Here is a 27,155-nt window from a genome sequence, read left to right as displayed (position 1 = left end):
CCGTGGCTTGCCATGAATAGCATAATGATAAAGAAATCTTTCCATAAATTATGGTAGAGGGGCTTTTCTACAAAAAATTATTTATTGCATTCGTGATGTCGACAAGACATATACAGGAGGTGCCTGAATCCACCAACTATTTTTGTAGAAAAAGTACAATTCAAAATACCAACTTTAACCTAACCACAAACATGCTTTTTCGGATTTTTAAAGTTTTGACATTTCAAACCGTTCCTGCTCGCTTATTTCTTATCCCCCGTTTGCTCAAATGGAGGACGCAAATAAGACCAAGCGCGCGCAGACGGCATGAGGTGAGCACAACAGCGAGGGAGACACCGCGCATAACGAGACGCTTGCTGATGGAAGTGACGCGAAGACACCCGGGGGGGGGGCAGCGGCGTAGAGTCACCAGGGGTCAGCACGCATCGACCAGCCAAAAAGACGAAGAGGAGCGTCGCCGACGCTGATGTCATACCGCCAGTTGACGGAAACTTCCGCGATCCAGACGACGCTGATCCAGCCAAAGTTCGTGTGGTGTGTGAGCCCTTCGCTGGGGTATTCGACTCGTGGGATGATATGGAGGCGGCATTCAGCGGGTATGTACAATTAGTTGCAATTAATTTTATTTATTAATTTTGTTATAAATGGTCAATTCTATGTTGTTCCTAGCTACCAACGCGATACTTTCCAAGTCTACAAACTGCGGACGAGCAACTCAATCAGAGATCGCAATCGAACTCGTGTTTGGCAAGCGGAGGCTCGTGGAACGCAGCCAAAGTTATGGGAAAATTCACTGCGGTACTACACGAAGGGCTGGACAAAAAGCAACATGATTGATGACAGTGCCGCAGAAGTGAATACAACTAGACGCCGTCTCGATATGAAAAGTGCGATCGACGGCAGTGGAGTATCTGACAAGTCGTTCGTCTGGACGGCCACGGTTGCAGCAGACTGTAAAAAAATCGAAACGGAAAAAGGAGTACAAAGAAAGCCAAGAACTTGCCGGCCGCCTAACTACAATCAGGGATGTTACGCTCGCCAAGTTTGCCGAGTTGCGCTGCACGAGGCAATTACGCTCTCTGAGATTGAAGACGTGTTTAGTGGTCTCCAACTAATGCATGCAGATGCGGTTTTCAAGCGTCCAAGGCGAAGCTGCTAACCGATTCGTCAGGTGACGCATGTGAAACCAAAGTCCGTGGTGTTCTGCCTGGTAAGTTTGTTATCTTGTGCTCGCGTTGGTAGAGCTGGTTCAAAATTGGTTTAATGGGTAAGCAGTTGGACTATAGTTGGTATTCGGGTACCAAATACCAACTCTGCACCAATTACCAACGACACGATACCAACTATTGTGTAAATTGAAACTAACATTTATATGAGCTGTTAATTGTAGTTGCGCTAGTTAAGAAGTGTATCACTGCAGCTGAAAACGTGATACTCCGCGAGAAAGCAAACAATGGGAGGAATGTCTCCCATGACGATGTTGCCGTGGTGATTTTGGAGTTGGGGACGTTTCGGGCAAACGATATTGCAATTATGCAGCAATGGCATTCCATGGCATCCGTTGTTCGTGGAGCAAAGGCGCTGGTATCATGGATTAAAAGTGTGAAGGTTGAAAATCCTGATGAGGAGGAAGAGAGAAATACGATTGTGGAGACTGTTTTAGAGTTAGATCTACGCGGGTCTATTAATTCTGGTGGAGTGTCCGTGGAATTTGCCGAGCTTGCTAGATTTGGCGACGACGGATGGCCCACTGATCAGTGTCTGATGAGCTCAACGCAACGAATGGCAGCAGAGGCATCGTGGAATCTCCCTTCAAATATTCACGTTATCAACCCGACGTTTGTATATTTTAAGGATGATGACCAGCGCAATCGACTCTTAGACACAAAGAGCCAGATTTTCAGCAAATGTCACGATGGTTTAGCAATGTTTTGTCCAATCTACATTAATATCGAAGACGGACATTGGTGTGGAGTTATAATTGATATTAAGAGACGCGTGATCTGGATCTACGACCCCTTTCACAAGAAGAAACATGAAGATGAGGTGAAAAGGAAGGTGGTAAACGTATTTTTAAAACTAGTCGACCCAGCCTACAAATTGGAGATTCGAGAATTTCGCGCGTGGCTTCAACAAGACGGATTCAGTTGTGGCGTATATGTGGCTCACTGGCTCGACTACTACGTGTCAACATACATACAGACAGCGACGGAGAAATCCGACAGACACAAAAAGTCGACTAGTGATTGTGAGCACACCTCTTTCCCATAGTAACTATTGATGTATTTTTATCCAAGCATATCTTTATACAAGAAGTTCTTGATCCAATTACTTACAAAAAAAATTGAATGGCTGGAGATGAAACACTTCTTGGGCGTCGGTAATTACCAAGTCATTTTGCGCGATGAACCGCGTTGAGCGAAGCTTCACAATGAAACAAAAGCGCGAGACCCTGACGATCGCTAAATGTGAGGGCGTTAAGGCCGCCTCCGAAAAATTTAATATTGTGCGAGGAACTATCTACGATTGGCGCAAGCAAGAGGACGCAATACGCAATTTCAAGGGACACCACTCGTCAAAGACGTTACAAGGTCAGGGACGCAAGGAAAATTCTCCTGGCGTCTCTGACCTTTTAACATACATGAAGGATATGCGCAGACTTAAGCAAGTAAGTCAATGTGAATGTGCTTTTGTGGTATTGAGCTAACTTTCTTACATTAACATGTAGGTTTGATCGACTGCCGGCGTGATTCAGCTCATGTGGCAAATTCATCCCGGGTGGATGACAATCTCCATAAACGAAAAAGAAGCGGGCGAGCTTGCGCTAGAGCGCATGGTACAGCGCTTCGCTAATCGGTAAAAATATCTTTTGTGCAAATATTTAAAATTGTACTAATCCTTACTTTAAATTTAAAATTTTGCGCTACATAGCAACGGGTTTTCGTCCCAAAACCCTCAAGCGGCTAAAAAGCCATTTGAAGACCTCGAAGAGACCCGTGCAAGCTTTTCCCTTGAATTTTGGTCCACAAGTATAGTTCTTTCAGTGGCGGGGGCATTCTAAATGTCGATGAAACAGCCATACTGTTCGACATGCCGCCAATAAAGTTGTGGGCTGGCAAAGGGCGCAAGGACTCCGCGGGAATTTTGGGTGCGGATAAGCACACCGGTCGAATGACCACAGTGATAACCGTTCACGATGACGGTATGCTATTTGTTTTGCAAAAAAATTAAATTGTATTTTGCTAACATATTTTTAATTTGTTAGGGATGAAAATGCCTATTTTGTTTATCATCCATGGCGTCCCTGGTGGCCGCATCGAGAAAAATGAAATAGAGCAGTGCCCTGACGACCACTTCTACGCCATGTAGGAGAGCGCATGGATGGACACCAGTGTGCGGAAATTTTACGTAGAAAAACTTTCTAAGTTGAAATTGATGGCCCCGCTATCCTTCTGGTTGACAACTTTATATGTCACGTTTCCGAAGAAGGACAACGGCTTGTGGCTGAAGAAGCCAATGCTACTTTGGTCCCACTACCCCCAAATAGCGCTGCTGTGTGCTAGCCGCTAGATGTGGGGGCGATGCGACCATTAAAAGCAACAATACGGAGCCGTTGTGGTAGACGCACTGGTGGAACCGCTAAGGAAAAGCGCATCCGTGCTCTACAGTCTACTTTTGCTGCTTGGGAAAAGCTAGAAAAGAAAGCGATAATTTGTAGCTTCGAAAAGGCTATCCCGAGGTATCCGGAAGCAACCGTCTGAATATAATCCCCTTTTTTTCATTCACATGTTTTTTCTGTGCTGTTTTTGTTTTTTAGAGCGCGTTATTAACCTATCAAATGAAGCGTCGGATTTTTGTGTCGGGCTCTGTGTTTTTTCTTTTACTATGGTTCGATGCTATTCAGTGGTGTCAGATTTCTCCGTCGTTGTCTGTATTGTCACCAGACAAGATTGTATTTACTGATACGGAACCATTATCAGAGAAAGAACAGGAGAGAATTTGCTACAAGATCTTCTGCTATGCACTCTTCGGGATGCAAATCAAGAATACTTCTAAGTAGCTACAAAGGAAAATGGATTATTTATACTTTTATGCCTACTTTCTAATAAATAGCGGGTTTATCTATATTAAAGCGCTCGCCCCCCCCCTCTTCTCCTTTTTCTTATCCTTCTTCTTCTTTTGCGTGTATCAGTCTGCACTATAACGTTGGGGATTCCGACACATTGCCTATGTTTGATTAAAACTCATTTGACATTGTTGAAAAAAAAAACATTTATGCGTCACCTATGTAATAGACTTAAATTGGTTTATAGCTGGTCTGGGGACCAGTTGTAGGAAAAACTAACTCGTAGAGATTCATACCGACAGTCATACCGGTACCTTCTGACCCTAATCTCACATGTGTTTTTCAAATTTCGTCCATTTTATGTCGAAATAGTTGGTGGGTGTAACGAGTGCCGTAAATATATTTATGATTACATAAGAAAGTATTGCCATAATCGGGGTACCTGACAAAGGGCATACATCCATGACGTAGGTATCAGTGATACCGTATCACACGTCAGCAAGAGATCCAAGCAAGCACCTAAGCTACGCATATGGAAAATCTCATCGAAAGTGCTGTACTTGTATTTTAACAGTGCGATCAAAAGATATCTTAGCTGTGATTTGCTAGCGCAAACACGGACTGAGCCTGTGCAAACAATGACGACGGAGAATCAAAATCCCGCCACACAACCTGCGTCCGTCATGGCGATCTTGTCACAGTGCATGTACATCGCACAGTGACTCGTTGGGGTGCTGGTCTAGACGTCGAGGCGGCTGAAGGTGGAGACAATCTGTCGATTGATCAATGTAGTTTCATCTGTATCGGATGTGCACTGCTCAAGGACAAAAAGGTGGTGGTGCTGGACGTGGCCACTGCGCTATGTGGACACTTACTCAGCCATACGACTACCAAGAAGATACTGACGGTCATTTGAACCTACTTTAATACACTTCGGATATGCTCGTAATGAGTACCCGTCGAACCGGGTCGAGGTTTTCACGAAATAGTTCTCTGAAGAGCAGTGCTCTTACAATAAAATAAAAAAATGTACTGGGTTTCACAGAAGCACGTAATAATCATTGCAATATACTGATAGGCTGTTCCCGAGTTTGATCGAAGCGTGCCATGTTTCGAGCCCAATGCACAGGACACCAAGGTTTCTTGCGGGTCACGTACAGGTCGAAATATTACTGCTGCAAATAAAAATTAAGGTCATGGGGGTTCCTCATTGGGGGATGGCTCACCGTGTCCAAACATTGCTCCTAGCCACTCGCGCATTGGCTTCCGTCCCCTCACCCCTCACCTCGTTGCCCCTAACGCTATAATAAGTCCCCGATTCGGCCACAGAATGTGATGGGTGAGGCTCGCCCGTCCGTAATCTTAAAATACTCAAAGATTACGGGCCAACAAAGTTGATTTTCGAATGAAATCCATGCTTGGCGCTCATGTCAATGCATGTGAAAAGCAGTGCGAGGTGAACAAAGTGCACAAGTTGGTGACCAAGATCAGGTTGCCTATCTTAAAAGAACTCTTTTCAGCGCTCTCATTGGCTGCACGCATCAAAAATCGTACATCACGCACACTGACGTGATGTACATGTACCAGCAGTTCCCATCGACGCCGACAGTCGAATTATCACTTCATAGCTTACCTGGAAAGGTTACGCCACACACGCCACGATGGCTCAGCATGTAGCACGCGCCACTCAAACCTGGCAACCCCTAAAGTACCTAAAATTCCAGCGCCAGCGTCTGCGCCCAGCACTGGAGCTGCTCGCGCGGGTGTCAGATTTCCCCACTACTGACGACGACTCGGTTGAGATCATCGACCTTGGCGCTGGCACGGGCAACATGGCTCCATCATTCCAGTACGGCGGCCCTACAAACAGCTCTTGATAAACTTGTAAGCTATTAATGCTAACGAGGACCGCTTTCTAACAGGAAGCGGTGGCCCAGTGCTCACGTGACGTTCGTGGACTCGTCTACTTCGATGCTGGAGGTCGCTCAACAGGAGCACGACGAGAACGAGACCCTTAACACGCAGGGTTTCGCTTACGTCCAGGCCGATTTCGAGACCTATGCGCCTGAGCGACCCGGAAACTTGATTTTCTCCAATGCTGCGCTACAGTGGGTGAGTGCCGACAAGCACAAGCAGATCCTTCCCCGTTTGTATTCGTTCCTCAAGCCTGGTGGCGTTTTGGCCTTTCAAATCCCAGACACTCGTTTACAGCCGAGCCACCAGCGTATGGTCGACGCAGCGGCGCATTTGGGACTCAGTGACCGCGTGGCTGGCGTTCGATGGGTCACCTGTGACAAAGACCCGAGTTTCTACTATGAGCTGTTTAAGGCTGTCGACGGCGGCGTGGAGCTCGATATGTGGGAAGCTACATATGCGCAGGTCCTGGAGGGAGACAACCCCGTGGCCGACTTCACCGGCTCCACAGATCTTCGTCCGTACATGGAAGCGCTGGGTGAGCCGTCTGAGGACGCCACCAAGTTCGAACAAACGTACCGCGAAATGATCGCTGCGGCGTACCCGAAACAGAGCGACGGAAACACCATCTTCAACCTCAAACGGTTTTTCGTCATGGTAACCAAGCCGGTTACTTAAGCCAGCGACGCACTTGCGTCCGGTTCATATCATAACGAGGCACAAAACTGCATCGAAGCATTCAATTTTTAAAGAGAGTGGCTGGAGAGCCCAACTATGGTCGTCAAATCGTCCTTCAGATCATTACCCTACCCCACTAGTTCATCCGTCCGGCGTATAGTGTATATTACGATCCCCCCTCCTCACCATTAATTCATCGGTGGGGAGTCGAGCAGGAATACGAGCCATGGAGAGCGACCGCGACTGCGGCGTAGCGGCAGCATGCGATCAACGCGTCACGACGGTAACACGCCCTGCATCGCGCGACTTACGGGCCAAAGCAGTCGGGAACCAGCCTGCCAAGAACTTGCGCGTCAAGGAGGTCTCCCCCGTGTCATCCAGCGACGAAGTCAGCGAGAATTTGGATGAGTGTTCACTTAACAAAAGCGACGAGGAGTGGGTGGGAACATCATCAAATGCCTCCAGTGCTGTAAGCTGCGAGAGCCGGTCGAAACAAGTTCGTTATGGAGCGTCGGCGTCACCTCAGACCGCAGCAATTGACTCAAGTAAGGAATCGGAAAGGATTCAAGCAGCCCCTCCGCGCAGATATGCGTTTGAGTCATGGGGCGACTTGGAGGAGTTTCTTGAATCATACGGGGCCGAAACATACCAGGTAAGATGCTATTACTTGTTATAAATAGTTGTGGAGACGGCGTGGTTACCAACTTGGATATATGCATGATGTTGGTCATATGTAGAGCTTTCGCGTCCGGACAAATAACAAGGTTACTGAGAGGAACAAAAAAATTCAGGAGTCTGGCTCCAAGGCACCACTGGTTCCCGACGAATAGATTTACTACGCAAGGACGTACATTTGTACGCACGGGGGAAAATACAAACCAAAAGGCAAAGGCAAGAGGAAGCGCCAGCATTCGAGAGCTATGCAGTGTGGCGCACAGGTGGGTTCGAGTTGGTGTAGTTGGTCACAGTTGGGTACGATTTGGGTTGGTTGGGTTGAGGTGGGCTAACAGAGTTTCCTGTGGTTGCAGATCAATGCCTGTGTGCAAATGGTTGATCATTCTGGGCAGAAATTTGCTTTGAAACTAACGTCTGTGCGGCTAGAGCACAACCACCCGTTAACGAAGCACACTCACAGCCAGTATCCACAAACTAGAACTGCGTACTGTTGCCGGAAGCGAGTACTGTTTGGGACAGCAACCGCAAATTTCGAGAAGCGTATCTCGTCGCGACCACAATTAGTGAACATATGAGCGGTATGGGAATGATTGAGTATAAGTTGGCAATGGAAGCTCTACGCAGCGTGGCCACGCTGTTCAAGCATGGTGAATTTGATGCTATTCCTGCCGCTGATCCTGTTCATGATAAATCTGCACCTATAGGAAATCGCGAGGAGTTTTCAAGGGATAATTGTTCAGCTGGAACGAACTCTAACACTCATGTGGATCCTGCGTCTCACTCGAGTAGCGAGGTGGCCCAGCCGGACACGGAGTTGGTTCAATCGGGCACGGAGCTGACTCAGTTGGTTCAGTCGGGCACGGAGTTGACTCAGTTGGTTCAGTCGGGCACGGAGTTGGATCAGTCGGTCCAGTTGGGCACAGAGTCGACTCAGTCGGCTTAATCAGGTGCAGAGGTGATCGAGGTGGTTAACAGCGTCAACCTCGATGAAGGCGAAGCCGAATTCGAGCTTCAAAGTCCACCAAAAGCAAAAGGCCGCCCAAAACAGAAACCAAAGGCTGTAAAAGATAAACGGGGGGGGAACTACATATTGCGGTGGTTTAAGAGGATCTCGAGATGCACGATAAGCAACTCAACCTAATTTCGGCATTCGAGCTTCTCTATGACAATGAAACTTTTGACTCGGCCCAAAGAGCATACTCATGTTTAAGCTCTTCGTCTTCGCGACGAAACCGAAGCCGCCAATCGCGCACGACTTGAGGAAGCTTCCAGCTACGAAGCCGTTGATGCGGCCTGATGAAATAGTTAGAATCTTTCCGATGGATCTAATAAGGAAGTGCGGGGCTAAAGTGTCAGCGTTTCAGCGAAAGAATCGTGGCATTCGCGAGCTGGACATTGCTCTAGAAATAGTAGGAGTTGAAGTATTCTTCAACTCAACGATCACGCTCATGAAAAAGTGGCACGCTGCAGCACCAGCATTCAGAAGGATCGCCCGCGCGCTGGCATGGATAGAGAACCTGGTTCTGTCTAATTGCGGTAATGCCAGCTATTCAATCGAGGAAGACCCCGCCCTGCCGTCAAAGCTGAGACAGATTGAAGTTTTGACCCCACAGGTATGAACCAGTGTGTAATTGAGAGTATGATGGTAAACTAACTACGTCTGTGTAGATGGATGTGCTAGCATTGGCAGGTAAAGAGCTGATAGCGGACGAGGTAATGTACAAAATACTGGCCAAACTGTTTGGTTGTAAGCCCAATATTGCCGTTTTCGACTCTTCGACACTGGGAATCGTTGTGGACGGAAGCGTGAACACCTCCAGCGAAATCATTCGAGAGGCGTTATCTGGGCTGACGACGGAGAAGGTGTTGATTCCAGTGAATTGCAGCGGTAACCACTGGTGTGCTATTATGATGGACTTGGAGGGTGGAGTCATTTACGTGTACGATTCGAGTTCTTCTTCGTACGTCGTCAACGTACGTGCCGTAGCGCAGACGATGGTAGTGCTACTGCCTCCAGGTGCACAGAAAGCGTTTCGGGTGAGAGTCTTCGACGCAGGACTCGGAGTTTAGACTGACAGCTACAACTGCGGAATCTACGTCTTGCTTGCTTTGAAATGTTTTGTGGCCCAGAACCACTAGGTCACGTGGACAAAAAGATGCTGCAGTGCCTGCGTTACCGCTATCTTTGTACGTGTCTGTAGAGGCAGCGCAGACGAATGACTATCGCTAACTCTCAATATATTTTGGCCTTCTCACATGTTATCTTAAAGTTGATACGACTGATTTCTATCAAGCTTGAATTCCATGAGAACGCTGAAATTCAGTCGCGGCGCCGAGACCACGTGGACGCTGAGAGATCCAGCTCCAACACATCGCTCTATTCGGCTATACGTATACACGAGGAGAAGGCTTCCACTTGGGCTGGATTGGGCTCAGGTTGGGCTCGTTTGGTCTCTGTTTGGTCGCGGTTTGGGGCGAGTTGGGGCAAATGCCCCGTCTCATAATTTCCCAGTTGGGCTCTCCAGCACGTGCCATTTTTAAAAGATTTGAGCACTCGCCTAGTAAGCGAAAGGTCGGTGGTATGATCGAATGAAGTCAACTTTGATGAGTGGATGCATTGCTACACTCATTGATTATGTCTGTAGTAATACTCATGTCATGTCAGATTAGTGGTGGTAGTGACGCTGTATGTAGACGAGGAGGGCGATAACACCCCCGCGGGTCAAGACTGGACGACCGTACAGAAGTCCCTCAAAGTAAGCGTCACCTACTTACGTAATACCCCGCCATATCTGCTATGGTACATACTGGCTCAGCTGGCCAATCACAAAATGCACTGATTTTGGATGAACTGCAGGATCGGCGGGAAAGATCACCATCATTTCCAGACCGGTCCGGCCTCTTCGCTATTGTTTATACAAGTAAACCATTGAAAGACTGAGAATGGAGATTAAATGTACGAGGTAACTCATGCTCCCGCTACGTACGCCTCCCTTTATGCACACTATCACTCGTCCAAGCGACCTTGACCGCCAGCCCCATGCCGCGCCGGATCCGCCTTAATATGGAGCAGAAGATCGCCATGTGCAAGTATGCGAAGGATATGCGCGCCAAAGGCAAACTGTTCAACACACAGCTCGCAGCGTGGGCAGCACGTGCTTTCAAGCTGGAAAAATCTCTTCCACGCGATGTCGCTCGCAATGTTATCGCTGGGGGGTCTAAGTGGGCCGCTATGGAGCCCTGTCAGCTAGAGCGCAAGTAGCTCGTCAGCCCCCAAATCCAGGAGACGGACGCTCGCATTACGAAGGTCTTTAAGGCCATGGACGGCAAGGTGGAGGCTATCACAGGCAAGGTGATAAAGGCCATCAACGTGAGTTCACATGCACGACCCGCCATTGCATTGAGCAATGTACGTCTGGAGTTTTTGCCCAAGAATACGACTTCGTGTTTGCAGCCGTTGGATCAAGGCATTATTCGACCCTTAAAGAGTAAGTACATGTACAGGGATTTAAAGGTACTTGATTGTGTCGACCGCTTTTTAGAAGGGCGAGACCAAGAGAAAGTTGATATCTACACCGCTCTTTGTTGATGTCAGATGGCCTACGACGAGATCTCGTCCAAAACCATTCAGAACTGCTGGCGGCACGCAGGCATTCTGTCGGACAGGAGCAAGATCGCCTCGCTTCTTAACTAAATATCAGTACATTTAAAACATCTGTTTTATCACCCTCTAAGATCGTTTCTCGGTCCCCCCTACGCTTACTTTGAGGGACTTCTGTACAATCTTTCGGGTGATCGTGGCGTGCGGGACTGCCTTTTTCACTCTCCGACCGGTTTTTTTCTCTCTGGCATTTCTTGTTTTGCTCGCTCCTGAGAATCGAAATGAGCTTACAGCTCCTACACCACGAGAAGAGCAACTGCGATGATTCCTTCGTGAGTATCACTACACCCAACAGTATTCATGAGCACGACCGTGCTGACGAGCCAACGCTACAAACAAAAGATGAAGCCAAGATCTTGGTCAAACTTGTTGGCCCTGTGGTGCGTACACTTGGCATTTGCATCCTGCTATCGCTGACAAGAGTGACCCGCTTTGTTTCAGATGATTACCACATTTCTAGAGTTTCTTCCAGGCTTCACTTCCATCATCCTTGCCGGCAACATGGATTCACCGCACTCTCAACATTACATCGACGCGGCTACTTTTTCTACCATGGTACGATAACCAGACATCCCATAGTTGTTTTAGTCGTACTGAAACCGCATCCTATACTACATGCAGGCGCTGAACATGACGTCGCTATCGGTCGGACTGGGACTCGCATCAGCACTGGACACGCTCTGTTCTCAAGCTTACGGAGCCAAGCGACTCGAGAAGATCGGAATCTACTTCCAGACCGGTGTCATCGTACTCACCGCCACTCTCATACCCATGCTTCTCATCAATACCTTCACCGAACCGATCCTCAAATGGTTAGGTCAAGATGCAGAGGTCGCGAGTTTCGCTGGAGAATTCTCACGCTGGATGCTGCCAGGTGTGCCGTGCTTGTTCCTCTATGAGCTTACTCGCAAAGTGCTTCAAGCTCAGAACATCATGACCCCCCTCGTCACGATCGCGGCGATCGGTAACGTAGTGAACGTCGCAGCCGGTTACGGACTCGCCTACCACACTTCAATCGGCTTCAACGGGATCGCTATTGCCAGGAGTCTGGGCAACTTCACGCTCCCTCTGCTGCTTGTACCGTACTTCATGTGGCGTCCGCACCACTTGAAGCAGTGGTGGTGCCACCCGTGGGATTTCAAGGCTGCAACGCGCTACGTGCGTCTCTTTCTACGACTTGGTGTGCCTGGCATGCTGATGCTTGGAATGGAAATGTGGGCTTTCGAAGCGCTCTCCGTTCTTGCAGGTCTGTTACCTGACAGTGTCGTGGCAGTTGCAGCGCATTCCGTGTTGGTTAACGTGGATATGCTGGTTTATACGAGTTTTGCCGGTCTTTCAGTAGCTGCAAATATTCGTGTGGGCAACTGTCTTGGAGCCAACAAGCCAAAGACTGCTAAGGTGGCACGCAATGTAGCTCTCATGATTACGTTGGTGGTGACGCTGTTCTTTGCGGGGCTCACGCTTGGACTGAGTGAATATATCCCGCTTCTGTTCTTGGACAGAGGCAAAAGCGCTGATCTAGCTGCTCGGGTGATGGCACTTATGTCACCCCAAAAGATCGTTGACGGTCTGAATACTGTGACGCAAGGAGTATTCCGTGGCGCAGGAAAGCAAAAATCTGCCGCGATTGCGAACGGAGTGGCGTATTACCTTTTCGGAGTTCCATTTGGCGCTCTACTTGCCTTCCAGTGTGACCTCGGTGTCGAGGGACTGTGGATTGGTATGACAGCGGGCAATGTCTTCGCCTTGTGTGTGATGACTGTGTTAATGCGGTTTTACTGGAACTGGGATAGACTGGCGGATGATGCCCAGACACGCACAGATTTGTAGGTTGATTTCTCGTCACTGGTAATTATTAGTCAACAATTAAACACAACTACGCTTGCAACTGATCGTGTCTAATTATAATTCGGCACTAGCCGTACCAGGATTAGTGTACGTTGCCAAATCCCATTTCAATTTAGCAGCTCCGGACAGCATCGAGGGGCGTTTTGAACTTATGACCAGCTATTACCAGTTAGTAGCGTTAGTTATGACTACTTTCTACTACGTAGTTTTTTTCAGAAAGACACACTTCTGGATCTGGACTGGAGCTATTAGAATCTTTTTTTCTGATATCGTCTCTATTTTAGCAATAGAAACTGTGATATCAGGTCGAACACCTCTAAAATGAAAGTAAGTTTACCGGTACTTCGCAGTATTTGAATTAGAAACGTTTTCTCAGGATTAATTATTATTTTTGTCCAGAAACCAATACTTGTTCTGTTTTATAATTCTGAAAAACAGTATTCTGATAACAAGCAATACTACTATTATTATTTTGTCTCATTAGCGACGGTTTTCACAAAACAGACCTTAAGGTTTATGGCTTCCCGTAGCATGTTTGGCTTGACAAAAAAATAAACTCCAATGTTCGCCGTCGGTGAATCCGCAACCTGTAGTTTCGGAAGCATTTTTTTTCAAAACAAAACTTACAGTCGTACATAATAGCAGGAATCATACTGAATTAAGGGCACGATTTCAGTTTAGTTTGCAATCGACGTCTTGGCCAGTGCAGCGAACACAGACTTTGGCTGTGCCAACAACGCTGACGGAGAATCAAACTCCACCACGCGACCTGCGTCCATCACGGCGATCTTGTCACAGTGCATGATCGTGTTGATACGGTGTGCGATGATCAGCACCGTCTTGTCCTCGAACGTCTCCTTGATGGTCGTCTGGATGAGTGCGTCCGTGGCTGTATCCACATTGGCAGTGGCCTCGTCCAGCACCACCACTTTACTGTCCTTGAGCAGTGCACGACCGATACAGATGAGTTGACGTTGACCCACCGACAGGTTGTCTCCACCTTCAGCCACCTCAAAGTCCAGACCCGCACCCCAGCGACGCAGACTGTCAGCCATGTGAACCTTCTTGAGTACGTTCCAGATACGCTCGTCCGAGTATTCGCGGAACGGGTCGAGGTTTTCACGAAGCGGTCCACTGAAGAGCACAGGGTCCTGAGGGATGATAGCCAGGCTTCGTCGAAGTTCACGCAGGTTGATAGTAGCGATATCAACGTCGTCGATGAACACACGTCCGCTGTCGAAGTTGCAGATACGGAACAACGCGACCATAAGTGAAGACTTCCCAGCACCGGTACGTCCACAGATACCGACCTTCTCACCGGCAGCGACGTCCATGTCAACACCTGTAAGTACAAGCGGTAGTTCCGGTCGATACCGTAGGCACAGCCCCTCGAAGCGGACTGCACCACGCCACGGCCACGAGTTACCTGATCCAGCACCAACTTGATGGTCAGTAGCAACCAGGTCGTCAACCTGCTTGCCTCCATCGTCTTCTCGCTCAATTTCGCGGAAGAAAAGTAGTCGCTCCACACTCGTTGTCGCGTTATCCACACGATCCACTGACCGCATAACCCACTGAATGACCGATGTCAGCATGAGCGCGTACGTGAGCGAAAGTCCCGACGTCATCGAGCCGATCTCGCCGCGCGTAGCTACCAGATACAGCGTGACGACGAAGATGATGACTACGGACATGAGATCCAGACGCGTTGCCAGCCAACGACTGGCAGACCAGTACGTCAAGTACATGTTCGCATTCGCATCCACAACTTTACGGTTGCGCGCAGAGAATTCCCTCTCCATACGGAACGCTCGGATCGTCGGAAGCCCCGACAATGTCTCGCTAAAAAGGTTGTAAACCGGAGTGCGTGTGATACCTTCCAGTCGCTTGAGTTCTCTTGAAGTCTTCTTGAAGTATTGTCCTGTCATGACGAAGATTATGAAGAGCGGAATGTAGGAGACGCCGATCCAGTACGACGCGAAAGCCGAGACCACCAACGAACCAAGAGCCATAGACACGTTCTGGAAAAAGAGCTGGTACTCCAATGGCAGCGTCGTGTCCATTTGGTCCAAGTCGTTCGAGAATCGATTCAGAATTTGCCCAATCGGAGTCACATCGAAGTACCGAGTGACAGGAGCATGCAGCACGCGACGGAATAACTCGTCGTGCATGTGTTGAGACGAACGCATACACGACTCGATCATCATAACTCCGCGTACCAAGGTGAGGACTGAACACAGCACGATAAGTCCGAGATACCACATGCCGAAAGTCGTGCCAGAATACGTCGGGTCCACGTCACGTCGAGGCATGTTACGAGCCCAATGGCCAGGCCACCAATCCACCGTCGTCCGCGCGCTTTGACCGACGCAATACATGAGACTGATCACTAGAACTACCATCCAACCATTGACTCCAGTCTCGTCGAAATACGCTTTGTACACGTGTGCCCCAACTGTGCCCTTGACACGATCCTCCGCACGAATCAATCGGCCGGATGACGCATTCGTGGCGTCCTCTCTAGCTTCATTCTCAGCGCTATTATCATCTGCGTTCTCGATGCGTTCCTCAATTTTATTCAGGTCTGATGCATTAGTAGTAGCGTTCGCATTCTCGTTAGCGTCGCGATCGCTTCTTTCTAATGCTAGCGACGGGAACTCGGCCAACACAGTTGCATACGAGCCGTGACCAACGATAGCTCCATCACGCATAATCACGATTTGGTCCGCTTGAGATAAGAGATCGTAGTGGCTGTTCAACACTAGCAACCGAGTCTGGTCACCTGCCATACCAACGATACACTTGTCGAAAATCGCGTGAGCTACGTGTGGGTCCACAGCACTCAGCGGATCATCCAGAATCAACACGTCTGTCCCTGATCGATACATCGCTCGAGCGATCGCCACTCGAGCCTTCTGACCGCCACTCAAGTTGATGCCACGCTCACCAATCTCCGTCGAGTCTCCATTGGGTAGAGCCTTCAAGTCCATTGCCAGCTGCGAAGCTTCGAGGACCTGTGCGTAGCGTTCGACATCGTATTCTTGCTCGAAGAGAATGTTGTCGCGCAGAGTTGCGTTGCGGATCCACGTGTCTTGACTAACATAAGCCACGCGTCCACCAATTTCGAGCATACCAGACGTGCGCGACATCTCACCAAGTAGAGCGCTAAGTAGACTGGACTTCCCAGCTCCAACCTTGCCCACGATCATCACAAGCGAACCACGCTCAATTTCTAAGTTGATACTGTCAAGCTTAAAGCCACTGCTGGTGCTGCTTTGAGTTTCTGCTTCCTCTGTCACTACAACGCCCCGTTGAGAGGTGGTTGGCCACGCAAAGCTGGCGTCGCGGATAGAAATTCGCCCACGTCCGATCGACGCACTGTGGCCATCACTCGTATTGCTCAGCAATGAGGACTTAACCGTAGGTGTGCGTTCTTCCGTCTGAAGAGTTTGCTGCGCAGCTATCTCGTCGCTAGTAAGGAAGGCATCCAGACGAGCGTACGAGATCTTCGCCTTTGAGATGCCTGCGACGGCCTGGGGCAGCTGGTTCAGCGCTGTTCGGCAAATGTTGACCATGGCTACGAGGGTAAACGCCTCAACAACAGTGATAGTGTGATGAATAAGCGTGTAGATACCTAACGTAGCACCAGACACGAAGCTTGGCGTGAGGAAGAGCATGACCGTGTTGACAACCTGGTACATGTGGAACTTCCGCAGTAAACTCACTTCCCTCACCCGAAGTTTCTCTACGCGTTGAGCCAAAGAATCTTCCCACGCGTAGAACTTCATAACTCGAATACCTTGGAGAGCTTCAGACGTCACCTTGACACGCTCGTCTATAACCTGGAGTAGCTTCTTCTGGAAGCCAGCAATGCGACGGCCCTGTTTGGCCGAAATGACCATCACTACGACCAGCACGACCGCTCCTCCTAGAGCTGAGTAGAAGTCGAAGAGGATACCGATCAGCACAACTGAGATGATGAATGATAACGGCCCCATGAACAGCCACGGGCCTTGGATCATCAGCAAGAACACCCGTTCTGTGTCGACACTCATGAGGGTCAACACCTCGCCCGTCGTGTAGTCCTGTCGCGCAGCACTCGACAGCTTCAAGGTCTTATTGAACACAAGCGACATGGTCAAGGACCGCATGTTGGCACCAATGCGCGACGCCGAGAAGAAGACGTAGTTGAGAGCACACACAGCCACGAGCGAGCTGAGCGTCATCATGACCATCAACCAGTAGCCACTGGAGATACGGAATAGGTTCTCTTCTTCGTTTAGGAACTGCAGGATCACCTGTGCCACATACGACTGCAGCGCCAACGCGACCACGTACAGTACGCAAGTTATCAGCACGAACGTGAGTTCGGTTCGGAACGTCCGTGTGTATGCTGCTGCTAGCGGCGATATGTTAAATACGTGCCGACGGTTCGGCTCGTACACCTGTCTGAAGCGCTTCTCGAGCGATTCGCACGCATCACTCGAGCAAATAGGCCACACGTCCTCCTTCTCCAGCACACGTCGAGCTCCGAGTGATACCATGGGCTGAATCCATTGCGCCAGTATGATGGAGGGCAGCGACGCCGTCGCCAACGGGTTCGGTAGATGGCTGAACTGCGTCGACGGCTTGGCCCGTGGCGTAGGCGGCGCCTCCACGTAGCTCCGGTCTTTCTCGTCCATCTTCCAGCAGTGACTGCAAATCGTGGAATGACGCAAAGGACGACCAGCCAAACGCACACTCAACACGTACGTGAGACCGTCCATCTCAAACACCTTTTCACGGCGATGACACGCGAGTGTCGAGGTACATGTAAAGAATCACCTACAATATGCATTAGCACGTTGAAATTTGATGGGGACGGCGTCTCTATTTGCTGTGTGTGTGGGGGTGCTCGAGTCCTCCATGCCTACTATCCTATTCTTCCAAAATGTTATCTGTTAAGTGTTTGACCCTAATTCATCCTGCTCACCAGCGCCTTGTACGCGTTCAGGATCTTCTTGCGGTCTCCCGTCGCGACCTGTTCCGTGTACGGGCCTGCGAGTTCTGGCGGACAGCCCAGCGACGGCAGAAACACGTCGCGCAGGAACGTCAAGTACTCGACGCCCAGTGACGCCGCCAGGACCGCCTGCATGTTGACGATTTCCTTGACAGCCAGCATTGTCTGCATGTCGTCGATGTCGAAGTGACGCATCTTGGTCACGGCGAACATGGCGCGCGTGAAGTCCTGCACGGCAATCTGCGTGAACCGCGCCTTGCCATCGACGGATAGTTCGGCGCGGAGTTCAGCACGCAGAGCCATGGACGCTGCCGACGTGGCAGCTGTTGCCGTGCCGGACGCCTCGCTCGCCGGCGACGGCGCCATCCCGTTGCCGATCCAACGCTCTACCAGCATACTACCTATCGAGAAGCACGCGCGGTTTATGTTAGCGTCTTGCACCTCGGCACAGCCTTCCAACACGAGACGCAGCATGTTTTCCAGCTGCGCGACGTTCTGCGCGCTGATCAGCACGGCATCCAGGCCGTGCGTGACCAGGTGCAGCAGGAACGTGTAAAGATACTTCTGTGTGGCTTCACGTTCGAGCTGCGGCGCGTCCTTCGTCTCACTGTTTGTCGTCGCGCTGCCTTCGGGCATCAACGCACATAGGTGCTGTACGAATGGCAGTGTCGTCTTGTCCAGGAATCCGCCCAGAGCCTGTTTGTGCTTGATAATAAGCTGGTCCACCAGCTGCACGATCTCCACAACTTCAGGCTGTTCGCAGCCCATCATCAGCGTCTGCAGTGTCTCCTGTACGTTGCCCAGGAAATGTTCACGATCTAGCACAGTAGTCAAGCGGTGTAGTGTGAATATAACCTTAGAGCGTACGCGCGGCGTACGGGGCAGTGCACGCAGCACGCACGCCGCGGCCGTGAGCACCTGTGTAAACGTTTCCTGGTGGTTCGCCATACAGTCTGTGCCCTTGAACGCCTTCAGTACGTGGGCGATCGCGTTAAGGTGAGAAGCGCAACGTTCCGTAACATACTCTTCATCAGTTAGTGTGCCGTTCGCCAACTCATTGAGTGTTGTATTCAAGCCTTGCAGGAGCGGGTCCAGCACGGCGATCGTGTACCGGTATCGTAGCTGTTTGACATTCACACCTGTTTCCTCTGGTGGGAGCACGAGCGAAACGATAATCTGGCCCGCGAGCTCGAACAGGTACAACTGGTCATCGTACGCTAGATACGTTGGGTTGTTTTTGCTAGCGATCTCTTGGCGCTCGTTGGCAATCGCGAGACGTGGCTGCAACGCGTTTAGAATACTGGACGCGTGAGGGTTCACCGAGGCTCCGATAGCCTTCACAAGCCGCAAGCACAGGTAACACACACGAGAACGCACGTGCGCGGCAGAATGTGCCAGTCCGCGTGGGCCGAACATCATCTCCAGTACTGCGGGGATCAACGCAGACTCGTTCTGAAGTACTTTGCTGTACCGTACAGCGAAATCGAAGTACGTAAGCAGCACAGACGGGTGCAACACTGCCGCGCTATTAGACGCGGCCAGCATACTGCTGTGAATCTGCACGACCATGAGAGACAGCGGACTCGTGGGCTCGTTGAAAGGAGCAGCTACAGCTTTCAAGGGCGCAATCCCTTCCTTGAATCGATACACCAGCGATAAGAAGCTCTCAAGGTCACGCGGATCAATCTCAGCGAACTGCGCCGGCAGCGTTTGAGCCAGGTTCGTGAGGAAAGCGAGCGTGTCATGCGGACGCTGGCGAATAATGTTAAGGAAAATCGTGTACTGACTGCGTCGGTACTCTTCGAACTCTGCAACATCCGAGTCCGAGTCTTCCGGGAACCGCGTCTGTCGATAGATTCCATGCAAAATCTGCGGAATGTACGCCGACGGCCGGAACACTTCCGCCTCGCTTTGGGGCTTTCCGGCCGCCTGTGTCTCTGTACGTAGCAACGCGCCGCCCACAGCATTAACAATCTCAAACACTTCCTCGGACACGTCCTTCGATTCGTGCGCAAACAGCTCCCATACAAGCGGCATCAGTTGACACAACAGAGCGCCGCTGGCCTGCAGCAAGTCGGCCCGGTTTGTGTGACGGAAGGCGTCCATACACGTCACAAGTTCCACTCCGACAGAGTTAATTACTTCGCCGATTTCCTCGGCAAACTCCTCGTCCTCCCGGATCGGCAACGCGGCCAACATTTCCAGAATCTGCAGTTGCTGTAGCATGGCCAGTTTCTTCTCCGGCGTCATACCTTTGTCAATAACCTCGAACACGCAATTGGCCGCTTGACAGCGGAACGTCTCGCTCTCGCGCAGCAGTTTAACCAGCAATGGCCACAGCGTATCGTTCACCACGAGGCCGATATCCACCCAGCTAATGTATCTCTTGAGCGTTTCCAGTGCACTCGCACTCAGCTGACGCATGACGTCGCTCGCATCCGCATTAACCAGCACGCGCGCGATGGCGTCGAAGCTCTCCCGCATGCAGGATCCTTCGCGCATGGCGTCCTTGATTCTCATATTGTGCGCGGCCTCCTGCTGCGTCCTCTGTGCGTCAAACTCGACGATTTCCTCATTAATAGCCTGTAAAATACGAAAGTACATCTCCACGATAGACGCGCCTTGCGGCAAGAGCGCTAATAGCTCAGTGAAGGCTGTTGGCCACCGATCCGGGTAATCTCTTTTGATGAGTAGGGTGATAACGACGGCCAGTTTGGTCTTGAGGAAGGGCGATTTGCTCTCCACGTACGCCACATGACTCTGCAGCCAGGCCAACAGCTCCACGCGGACGGCCAAGGCCACATCGTCCGCTACACCTTTGGCCAGCGCCTCCTGAAGTGCCTGTAAAGCGTAAAACTTGACCTGTTCGTGCTCGGAATGCTCAAATAGCTGCAGCTCGGCTCGCCAACCGTCCGCCTGGGCCTTGACGGCGTTACAGAAGCTCTCGGCTTGTAGCTTTAACGTCTGTGCTTGCTGATCAGCGAGGCTGGCGCTCGCGTACTGGAAGGCAATCAGCACGGCGCGTTCGAACTCCGCCACATCCGACATGCTGGAATTAACGTTAGATAGGGTCGCGTCAGAAAGGTTTTCGATGGGAAGGCGAGGAGTTTGGGAGGTGGCCAGGGGTGAAATTCAGAGAGAAGACGACGGCGAAGCTGATAAACGTAGCGGCCCGGTCAACACTCACCTAGAGAACGCGCTGGACAGGGGTGTAGATCGGATCGGAGTAGCAGCAAGTGCTCGCCACCAAAAACCGTGGAGCTTTTCTTTACAATTTCCTAGTATAAAATGCACGCTCTCAATTGGTTGTTGACACATCAATAATGCTGTTTGATTGGGTCGTTTTAAAATGACTACACTCTGCTTCGACATGGCTACATTTTGTTACAAACGACGACAAAAAAGTTGCCTTTTTTTCGTGAGATTTGTTTGTGCATTCCTCGGTGCATTACTCAATTGGCCAGACTTACTCACTTTGTCGCGGCCTCATGGCCGGCAACAACGGCCACAATGTGGAATCATCGCCCACCAACGCCACAAATCTCATCACGAAGCCATCTCGTACTCCGTTCAGCCAAGTGGCAAATCCATTGGCCAAGGCCTCAATACCATCAATTGCATTGGCGCTATGGATGCAGCCGATGATCTCACTGGGATCTCGACAAGTTCTGGAGCTTGACGACATGTGGCCCGTGTGTCCCTCGGACGCCTGCGAGTCTCTCGAAACACGACACTATGAACCTCATCGATCGCACATTTTCGGACTCTCGCCCGTGTTTGTGGCGTACATGAAGACGTTCCAAGTGCAGATCACGATTGTGTTCATGGGCTGCGTCGTGTACGTGCTGGCTTTAGGGCTACAAACATACGTGACGAAAGCGCTACTGGAGTTCTTGAACGGCGAGAAGAATGGGTTCGGTATTGAAGATGGCTACTGGCTTGTAGCCATGATGACCGCTAGCTCTCTTGTGGCCGTGTGTGCGTTAAATTATCTTTTCTTTGTGGCGTCGCGGATTGGAACGAATATGCGCTCGCTGACAATGTCGCTAGTGTATGAGAAGGCGTTAAAACTCTCCAGTGCGGCGAGACAGGAGTATACAACCGGAGAGATCTTGACGCTGATGAGTGTGGATACAGAGCGTGTATTTACTGCAATAGTACAAGGTCCATGGCTCGTTATGGGGCCGTTAGCGTTTATGGTGTCGTGTGTCCTGATTGGGTTCCTATTTGATCGCTATTCGGCGCTCGCTGGTGCAGCGGTTCTAACTGCAGTTATGGTGATCTCTATTCAACAAGGAGACCGCATCGCTGAACTGCAGCGGAGGTTGCTAACAGTTATCGATGAACGTGTTAAAGTTACGTCGGGGACGTTACAAGGTATCCGCGTTATGAAGTTGTACGCGTGGGAGGATTCTCTAGCACAACGTGTGGAGAAACTGCGAGTGAAAGAAGTGAGTTTGTTACGGAAGTTCCATTCGTACCAGGTCGTCAATACGGTGATGCTCTTCATCACGCCGACGTTCCTCTCTGGCGCTACGTTGGGTGTGTACGTGTTAATTAACCACACCATAACGGTAGTGGAGGCGTTCACTCTCGTCGCAATGGTTAACATCAGTCGAGCTGCACTTAACCAGCTCCCGCTGGCTATTGGAGGCTTCTCCAAGGCCAAGATCGCTTACACTCGCATCGACGCGTTCCTATCGAGCAGCGAGGTATCATCGATGCCATTGCTTCTGGCTGGTGGTGTGGCTGTAGATACAGTCGATCGAGGTCGCATTTCTATTCGAGATGGAGCTTTTAAGTGGCCGGGAAATGCAGCAGCGAACGATATTGTCGTGGTGACGCCAGCACAAGAAGAAAATGATGTTGAAAACGTCGAAAAAGCAGTTTTTTTCTCCATTGATACGCCTAAGGTGGAGGCTGGGGAAAGTGAAAAATCGGCGATATATCAAGTACAACAAGAGGCTAAGCCAGGCTTTCAGCTTCATGGTGTGAACCTTGAGATCAATTGTGGATCGCTCGTGATAATTGTCGGAACGGTAGGAGCTGGGAAGTCCAGTCTCATTAATGCGATCCTCGGTGGAATGCCGCGTACGTCTGGTATGCTCGAAATTGGTGGGCGCGTGGCTTATGTTAGTCAAGACACGTGGATCCGCAACGCAACTCTGCGTGACAACATTCTCTTCGAGCAAGAATACGATGTCGAACGCTACGCACAGGTCCTCGAAGCTTCGCAACTGGCAATGGACTTGAAGGCTCTACCCAACGGAGACTCGACGGAGATTGGTGAGCGTGGCATCAACTTGAGTGGCGGTCAGAAGGCTCGAGTGGCGATCGCTCGAGCGATGTATCGATCAGGGACGGACGTGTTGATTCTGGACGATCCGCTGAGTGCTGTGGACCCACACGTAGCACACGCGATTTTCGACAAGTGCATCGTTGGTATGGCAGGTGACCAGACTCGGTTGCTAGTGTTAAACAGCCACTACGATCTTTTAAAAGATGCAGATCTCGTTGTGGTAATGCGTGACGGTGTGATCGCCGCGCAAGGATCGTACCAAGAGGTACTTGCACGATTCCCGCAATTAGCAGCGCACACTACCACCATTAACGAAGATACTAACGCTTCAGCAACCTCTATAGACAACGAGACAATTCGAGCTGACTCAATCATCAGCGACACCCCCAGCCAACGCAACAGCGTGAAGGCAGAAGTCACGGAGACGCAGGACAAAGCTGGGCGGCTAATTCGGGCTGAAGACCGCGTGAAAGGCAAAGTAGGTGGACGTGTGTACAAGACGTACTTCGACGAGACGGGATTCGACGGATTGGCCGTCATCTTCGTGGTCGTCGTTGCGTATTGTGCGGGTCAGGCTGCCCGCACGGTGGTTGACTGGTGGCCAGGACATTGGGCTCGCAACATGCCTCGTCGAGGTGTGGACTTAACGTACTCCAACACAATGTTCGGCATGTGGTATCTCGGGTTTCTCGTGCTGTGTACAGCACTCTCTTTCGGTCGTGCGCTGATGATCATCGAGTCGTGTGTTCGATCGTCACAAAACATGCACGACGAGCTGTTTCGACGCGTGTTAAAAGCTCCAGTAACACGATACTTCGACGTGACGCCTATGGGTCAAATACTCAATCGCTTCTCGAACGACTTGGACCAAATGGACTCAATTCTCCCTCAGAAATACCAATTACTCCTTCAAAACGCGTCCTTGGCTTTCGGTGCGCTTATCGTCTCGGCGTTTGCGTCGTACTGGATTGGCGTCGTGTATATCCCAATCTTCTTAGTTTTTCTCTACATCGGACAATATTTCAAGAAATCTTCGCGTGAGATCAAGAGACTTGAGGGCATCACACGAACGCCCGTGTACAATCTCTTCAGCGAAACCCTGTCGGGCCTCGATACGATTTGAGCCTTTCGCATGGACGACAATTTCACCAAACAGAATCGACGAGTGGTGGACACGAACGCAAATTTGTACTTAACGTACTGGGCTGCAAGTCGCTGGTTGGCCACTCGGCTCGACTTTCTGTCGGTCGCTATCATATTCATCGTCTCGCTGTACCTCGTAGCTACGGTTGGGACGGTCGGATCGTTGACTTCGGGGCTGTCTCTCACGTACTCACTCATGTTGACGTCGATGGTGCAGTGGGTGATGCGCAGTGTGGATCGCACAGATAACGCCATGACGAGTGTGGAGAGACTGCTGTTCTTCCGTTAGATTGAAAATGAAGACGACAACGGGAAACACCTCGCTGAACTGCTCGATACGGAGCAGAAGACGTGGCCAGCTCGAGGGACGATTCGGTTCGATCAGCTGTGTCTTCGGTACCGACCGGAACTCCCGCTTGTCCTTAAAGGTGTTGACATGGACGTCGCTGCCGGTGAGAAGGTCAGTATCTGTGGACGAACCGGTGCTGGGAAGTCTTCACTTATGGTCGCGTTGTTCCGTATCTGCGACTTCGACAGCGGACGTGTGTTCATCGACGACGTTGATATCGCTAATATCAACCTGCGTGAACTTCGACGAAGCCTCGCTATCATCCCTCAGGACCCTGTGCTCTTCAGTGGACCGCTTCGTGAAAACCTCGACCCGCTCCACGAATACTCGGACGAGCGTATCTGGAACGTACTCAAGAAGGTTCACATGGCTGACAGTCTGCGTCGCTGGGGTGCGGGTCTGGACTTTGAGGTGGCTGAAGGTGGAGACAACCTGTCGGTGGGTCAACGTCAACTCATCTGTATCGGTCGTGCACTGCTCAAGGACAGTAAAGTGGTGGTGCTGGACGAGGCCACTGCCAATGTGGACACAGCAACGGACGCACTCATCCAGACGACCATCAAGGAGACCTTCGAGGACAAGATATCAACACGATCATGCACTGTGACAAGATCGCCGTGATGGACGCAGGTCGCGTTAATCGATCAAGCTGGTAGAACCAGCCAAATCGACCGATCTACCATTTAGTCCACACCGATATCCAGTAAATCGACCATTTTTGCCGTTTTGAAATGGTAATTCGATCACAGACTAAATAAATCGATGCCTGCCTCTTCCCATCTCATTTTTATGCATGGTTATATGCGCCGAACAGCTCGATCTACGCCGTAAAACGGAGGGACATTCTTTCTGCAAAGCACAATAACTCTTAGCGGTCAGGAACTGCCGAAGGCATGGCGATTTAAAGTTATATCTAAGGTTCCCAAAATTCCTGGAGAAACTACTTTTACATTTTATCCCATGCTGTTCTACAAACTCGTACTTCAAATTTTTAAGCGATAAGGGCGGTCAGAACTATACCTTTGCCCGTCCAAACAGAGAATAATTTCAAGCAAAGTGGCCAATTTGTTTTTTGTAGTACAAATTTCAACTTAAGCTAAAGTAACTAACAAACAAACAGAGAGAGATATCATCGAAAGGAAAGACGATGGCTGGAATCATTCGTGAAGGGGTGGTGAGGGTGCGTTCGCGCCAAAATGCGCGTGAGAACCTCACCTTGAGCAGCTCACTTTCCAACTCGCCCCTTCAGAAGCAAATGCCCTTCCAACAACTCCTCCGCAAGCACTCCCCCGCTGAGAAGCTCCGTATCCTAGCTGCGCATCTCGCGGGACGCGCTGGCTTGCTTCAGGTGGCCGCCAATAACGGTATATCGCGCGCGGTGGAGCCCGTGGTAGCACTGTGAAGATGACACTAGTAGCAAAGCCCAAGCTCGAGGAATACCTTGACGATAATTGCACTTTCACTTTTGGAAGCTATGCGCACGATGCTCTTTTTAGATACGAACGTACAGGTCTCCACATCAACGATCAGCCGCCATTTGCTTGGCATGCTGGTCACCGTCAAACAGACACGCATAGAGCCCATGCATGCAACAACAAGACCAACAAGACCAAGCGGCAGAGGCTCGCAAAATCGCTGAAGGACCGTAAAAAATACGGTGACTGTATTACCTATTTTGATGCGACTAACTACAGTGTGTACAGTGCGCGCCGTCGAGGACTTACACGGAGCGATGAGCGTGCAACGCTCGTGATGCCGCCGTCTACGGGAGCAAACTTGCACGTCCAGTGCGCTGTAAAATCGGCCATGGTGTGGTTCTCCACTGTCTGGAGAGGGAAAGCATTCGAACGAAGCAGAATACGGTTTTCATTGAGGAAATCTACCGGACGGTTAAGGCGTCCCCCGTGTTTCATGACCGTTTCGCTGAGAAGAAGGTCGTTATTGTCCTGGATAATGCCCCCGCTCATCGCCAAACCAAAGAACGCGTCGCAGCACGTGACGACCTCGTACTCCTACGACTCGGACCCTACTCACCGATGTGAAACCCAATCGAGGGTTGCTTCTCCGTTTTGAAAGCTCAAATCAATGAATACCTAGCCTTGTACCGCGAAGAGATCTGCGACCGGAGTAAAATGGTGGAAGGAGACGGCACCCCAATAACAATTTGGGAGCGCACTATGCGCTTCTTAGAGAATGCTGCAGAATCGAGTATGAGGTACATAACCCCTACATCTGCTGCATTTGTGATAAGATTACTTTATTCCGCGACTGACGTGTGATAGGAGACGATCATAGTTGCCCGAAATCGTCTGCGAACCTAATGAAATATATATGATTTCACTATGGTGCGAACTTAATATGCCAGATTAACGGCATTTGTGATAACGACGTCATCACACATTATTGCGACCTTTCACAAACAAAAGAGCAAAATAGCGCGCAGGCAAAAGCGAGACGCTGAGTACTCAGCTTCAGTGGCTCAGTCGCTCCAGTCAAAGAGGACGAAGATAAGCACCAAACGTA

The 27,155-nt window shown here is 50.3% G+C and overlaps 5 protein-coding genes across 5 annotated transcripts; 3 read left to right on the top strand and 2 right to left on the bottom strand.

The window, feature by feature from the left end:
• Positions 1-5,727: 5,727 nt before the first annotated feature.
• Positions 5,728-6,658, top strand: PITG_10108 (trans-aconitate 2-methyltransferase, putative; the record flags this gene model as incomplete). The annotated part of the gene is made up of 2 exons (XM_002902590.1): positions 5,728-5,915; positions 5,989-6,658. The coding sequence occupies 2 exons, from the start codon at positions 5,728-5,730 to the stop codon at positions 6,656-6,658; spliced, it is 858 nt and encodes a 285-aa protein (XP_002902636.1).
• A 4,777-nt stretch (positions 6,659-11,435) lies between these two features.
• PITG_10107 (Multidrug/Oligosaccharidyl-lipid/Polysaccharide (MOP) Flippase Superfamily) lies at positions 11,436-12,824 on the top strand (the record flags this gene model as incomplete). The annotated part of the gene is made up of 2 exons (XM_002902589.1): positions 11,436-11,549; positions 11,616-12,824. 2 exons carry the CDS (start codon positions 11,436-11,438, stop codon positions 12,822-12,824), a joined length of 1,323 nt encoding a protein of 440 aa, XP_002902635.1.
• A 695-nt stretch (positions 12,825-13,519) lies between these two features.
• On the bottom strand, positions 13,520-17,524 carry PITG_10106 (canalicular multispecific organic anion transporter, putative; the record flags this gene model as incomplete). The annotated part of the gene is made up of 2 exons (XM_002902588.1): positions 13,520-15,380; positions 15,501-17,524. The coding sequence occupies 2 exons, from the start codon at positions 17,522-17,524 to the stop codon at positions 13,520-13,522; spliced, it is 3,885 nt and encodes a 1,294-aa protein (XP_002902634.1).
• A 272-nt stretch (positions 17,525-17,796) lies between these two features.
• Positions 17,797-20,889, bottom strand: PITG_10105 (exportin-T, putative; the record flags this gene model as incomplete). The annotated part of the gene is made up of 2 exons (XM_002902587.1): positions 17,797-20,782; positions 20,843-20,889. The coding sequence occupies 2 exons, from the start codon at positions 20,887-20,889 to the stop codon at positions 17,797-17,799; spliced, it is 3,033 nt and encodes a 1,010-aa protein (XP_002902633.1).
• Positions 20,890-21,482: 593 nt separating this feature from the next.
• PITG_10104 (ATP-binding Cassette (ABC) Superfamily) lies at positions 21,483-24,263 on the top strand (the record flags this gene model as incomplete). Its single annotated transcript, XM_002902586.1, has 3 exons — positions 21,483-22,581; positions 22,804-24,137; positions 24,198-24,263. 3 exons carry the CDS (start codon positions 21,483-21,485, stop codon positions 24,261-24,263), a joined length of 2,499 nt encoding a protein of 832 aa, XP_002902632.1.
• Positions 24,264-27,155: the final 2,892 nt, after the last annotated feature.

The sequence above is a fragment of the Phytophthora infestans genome, genomic scaffold (genome assembly GCF_000142945.1).
Source record: "Phytophthora infestans T30-4 supercont1.17 genomic scaffold, whole genome shotgun sequence".
NCBI lineage: Eukaryota > Oomycota > Peronosporomycetes > Peronosporales > Peronosporaceae > Phytophthora > Phytophthora infestans.
This window is presented reverse-complemented; position numbering and strand designations above follow the sequence as displayed.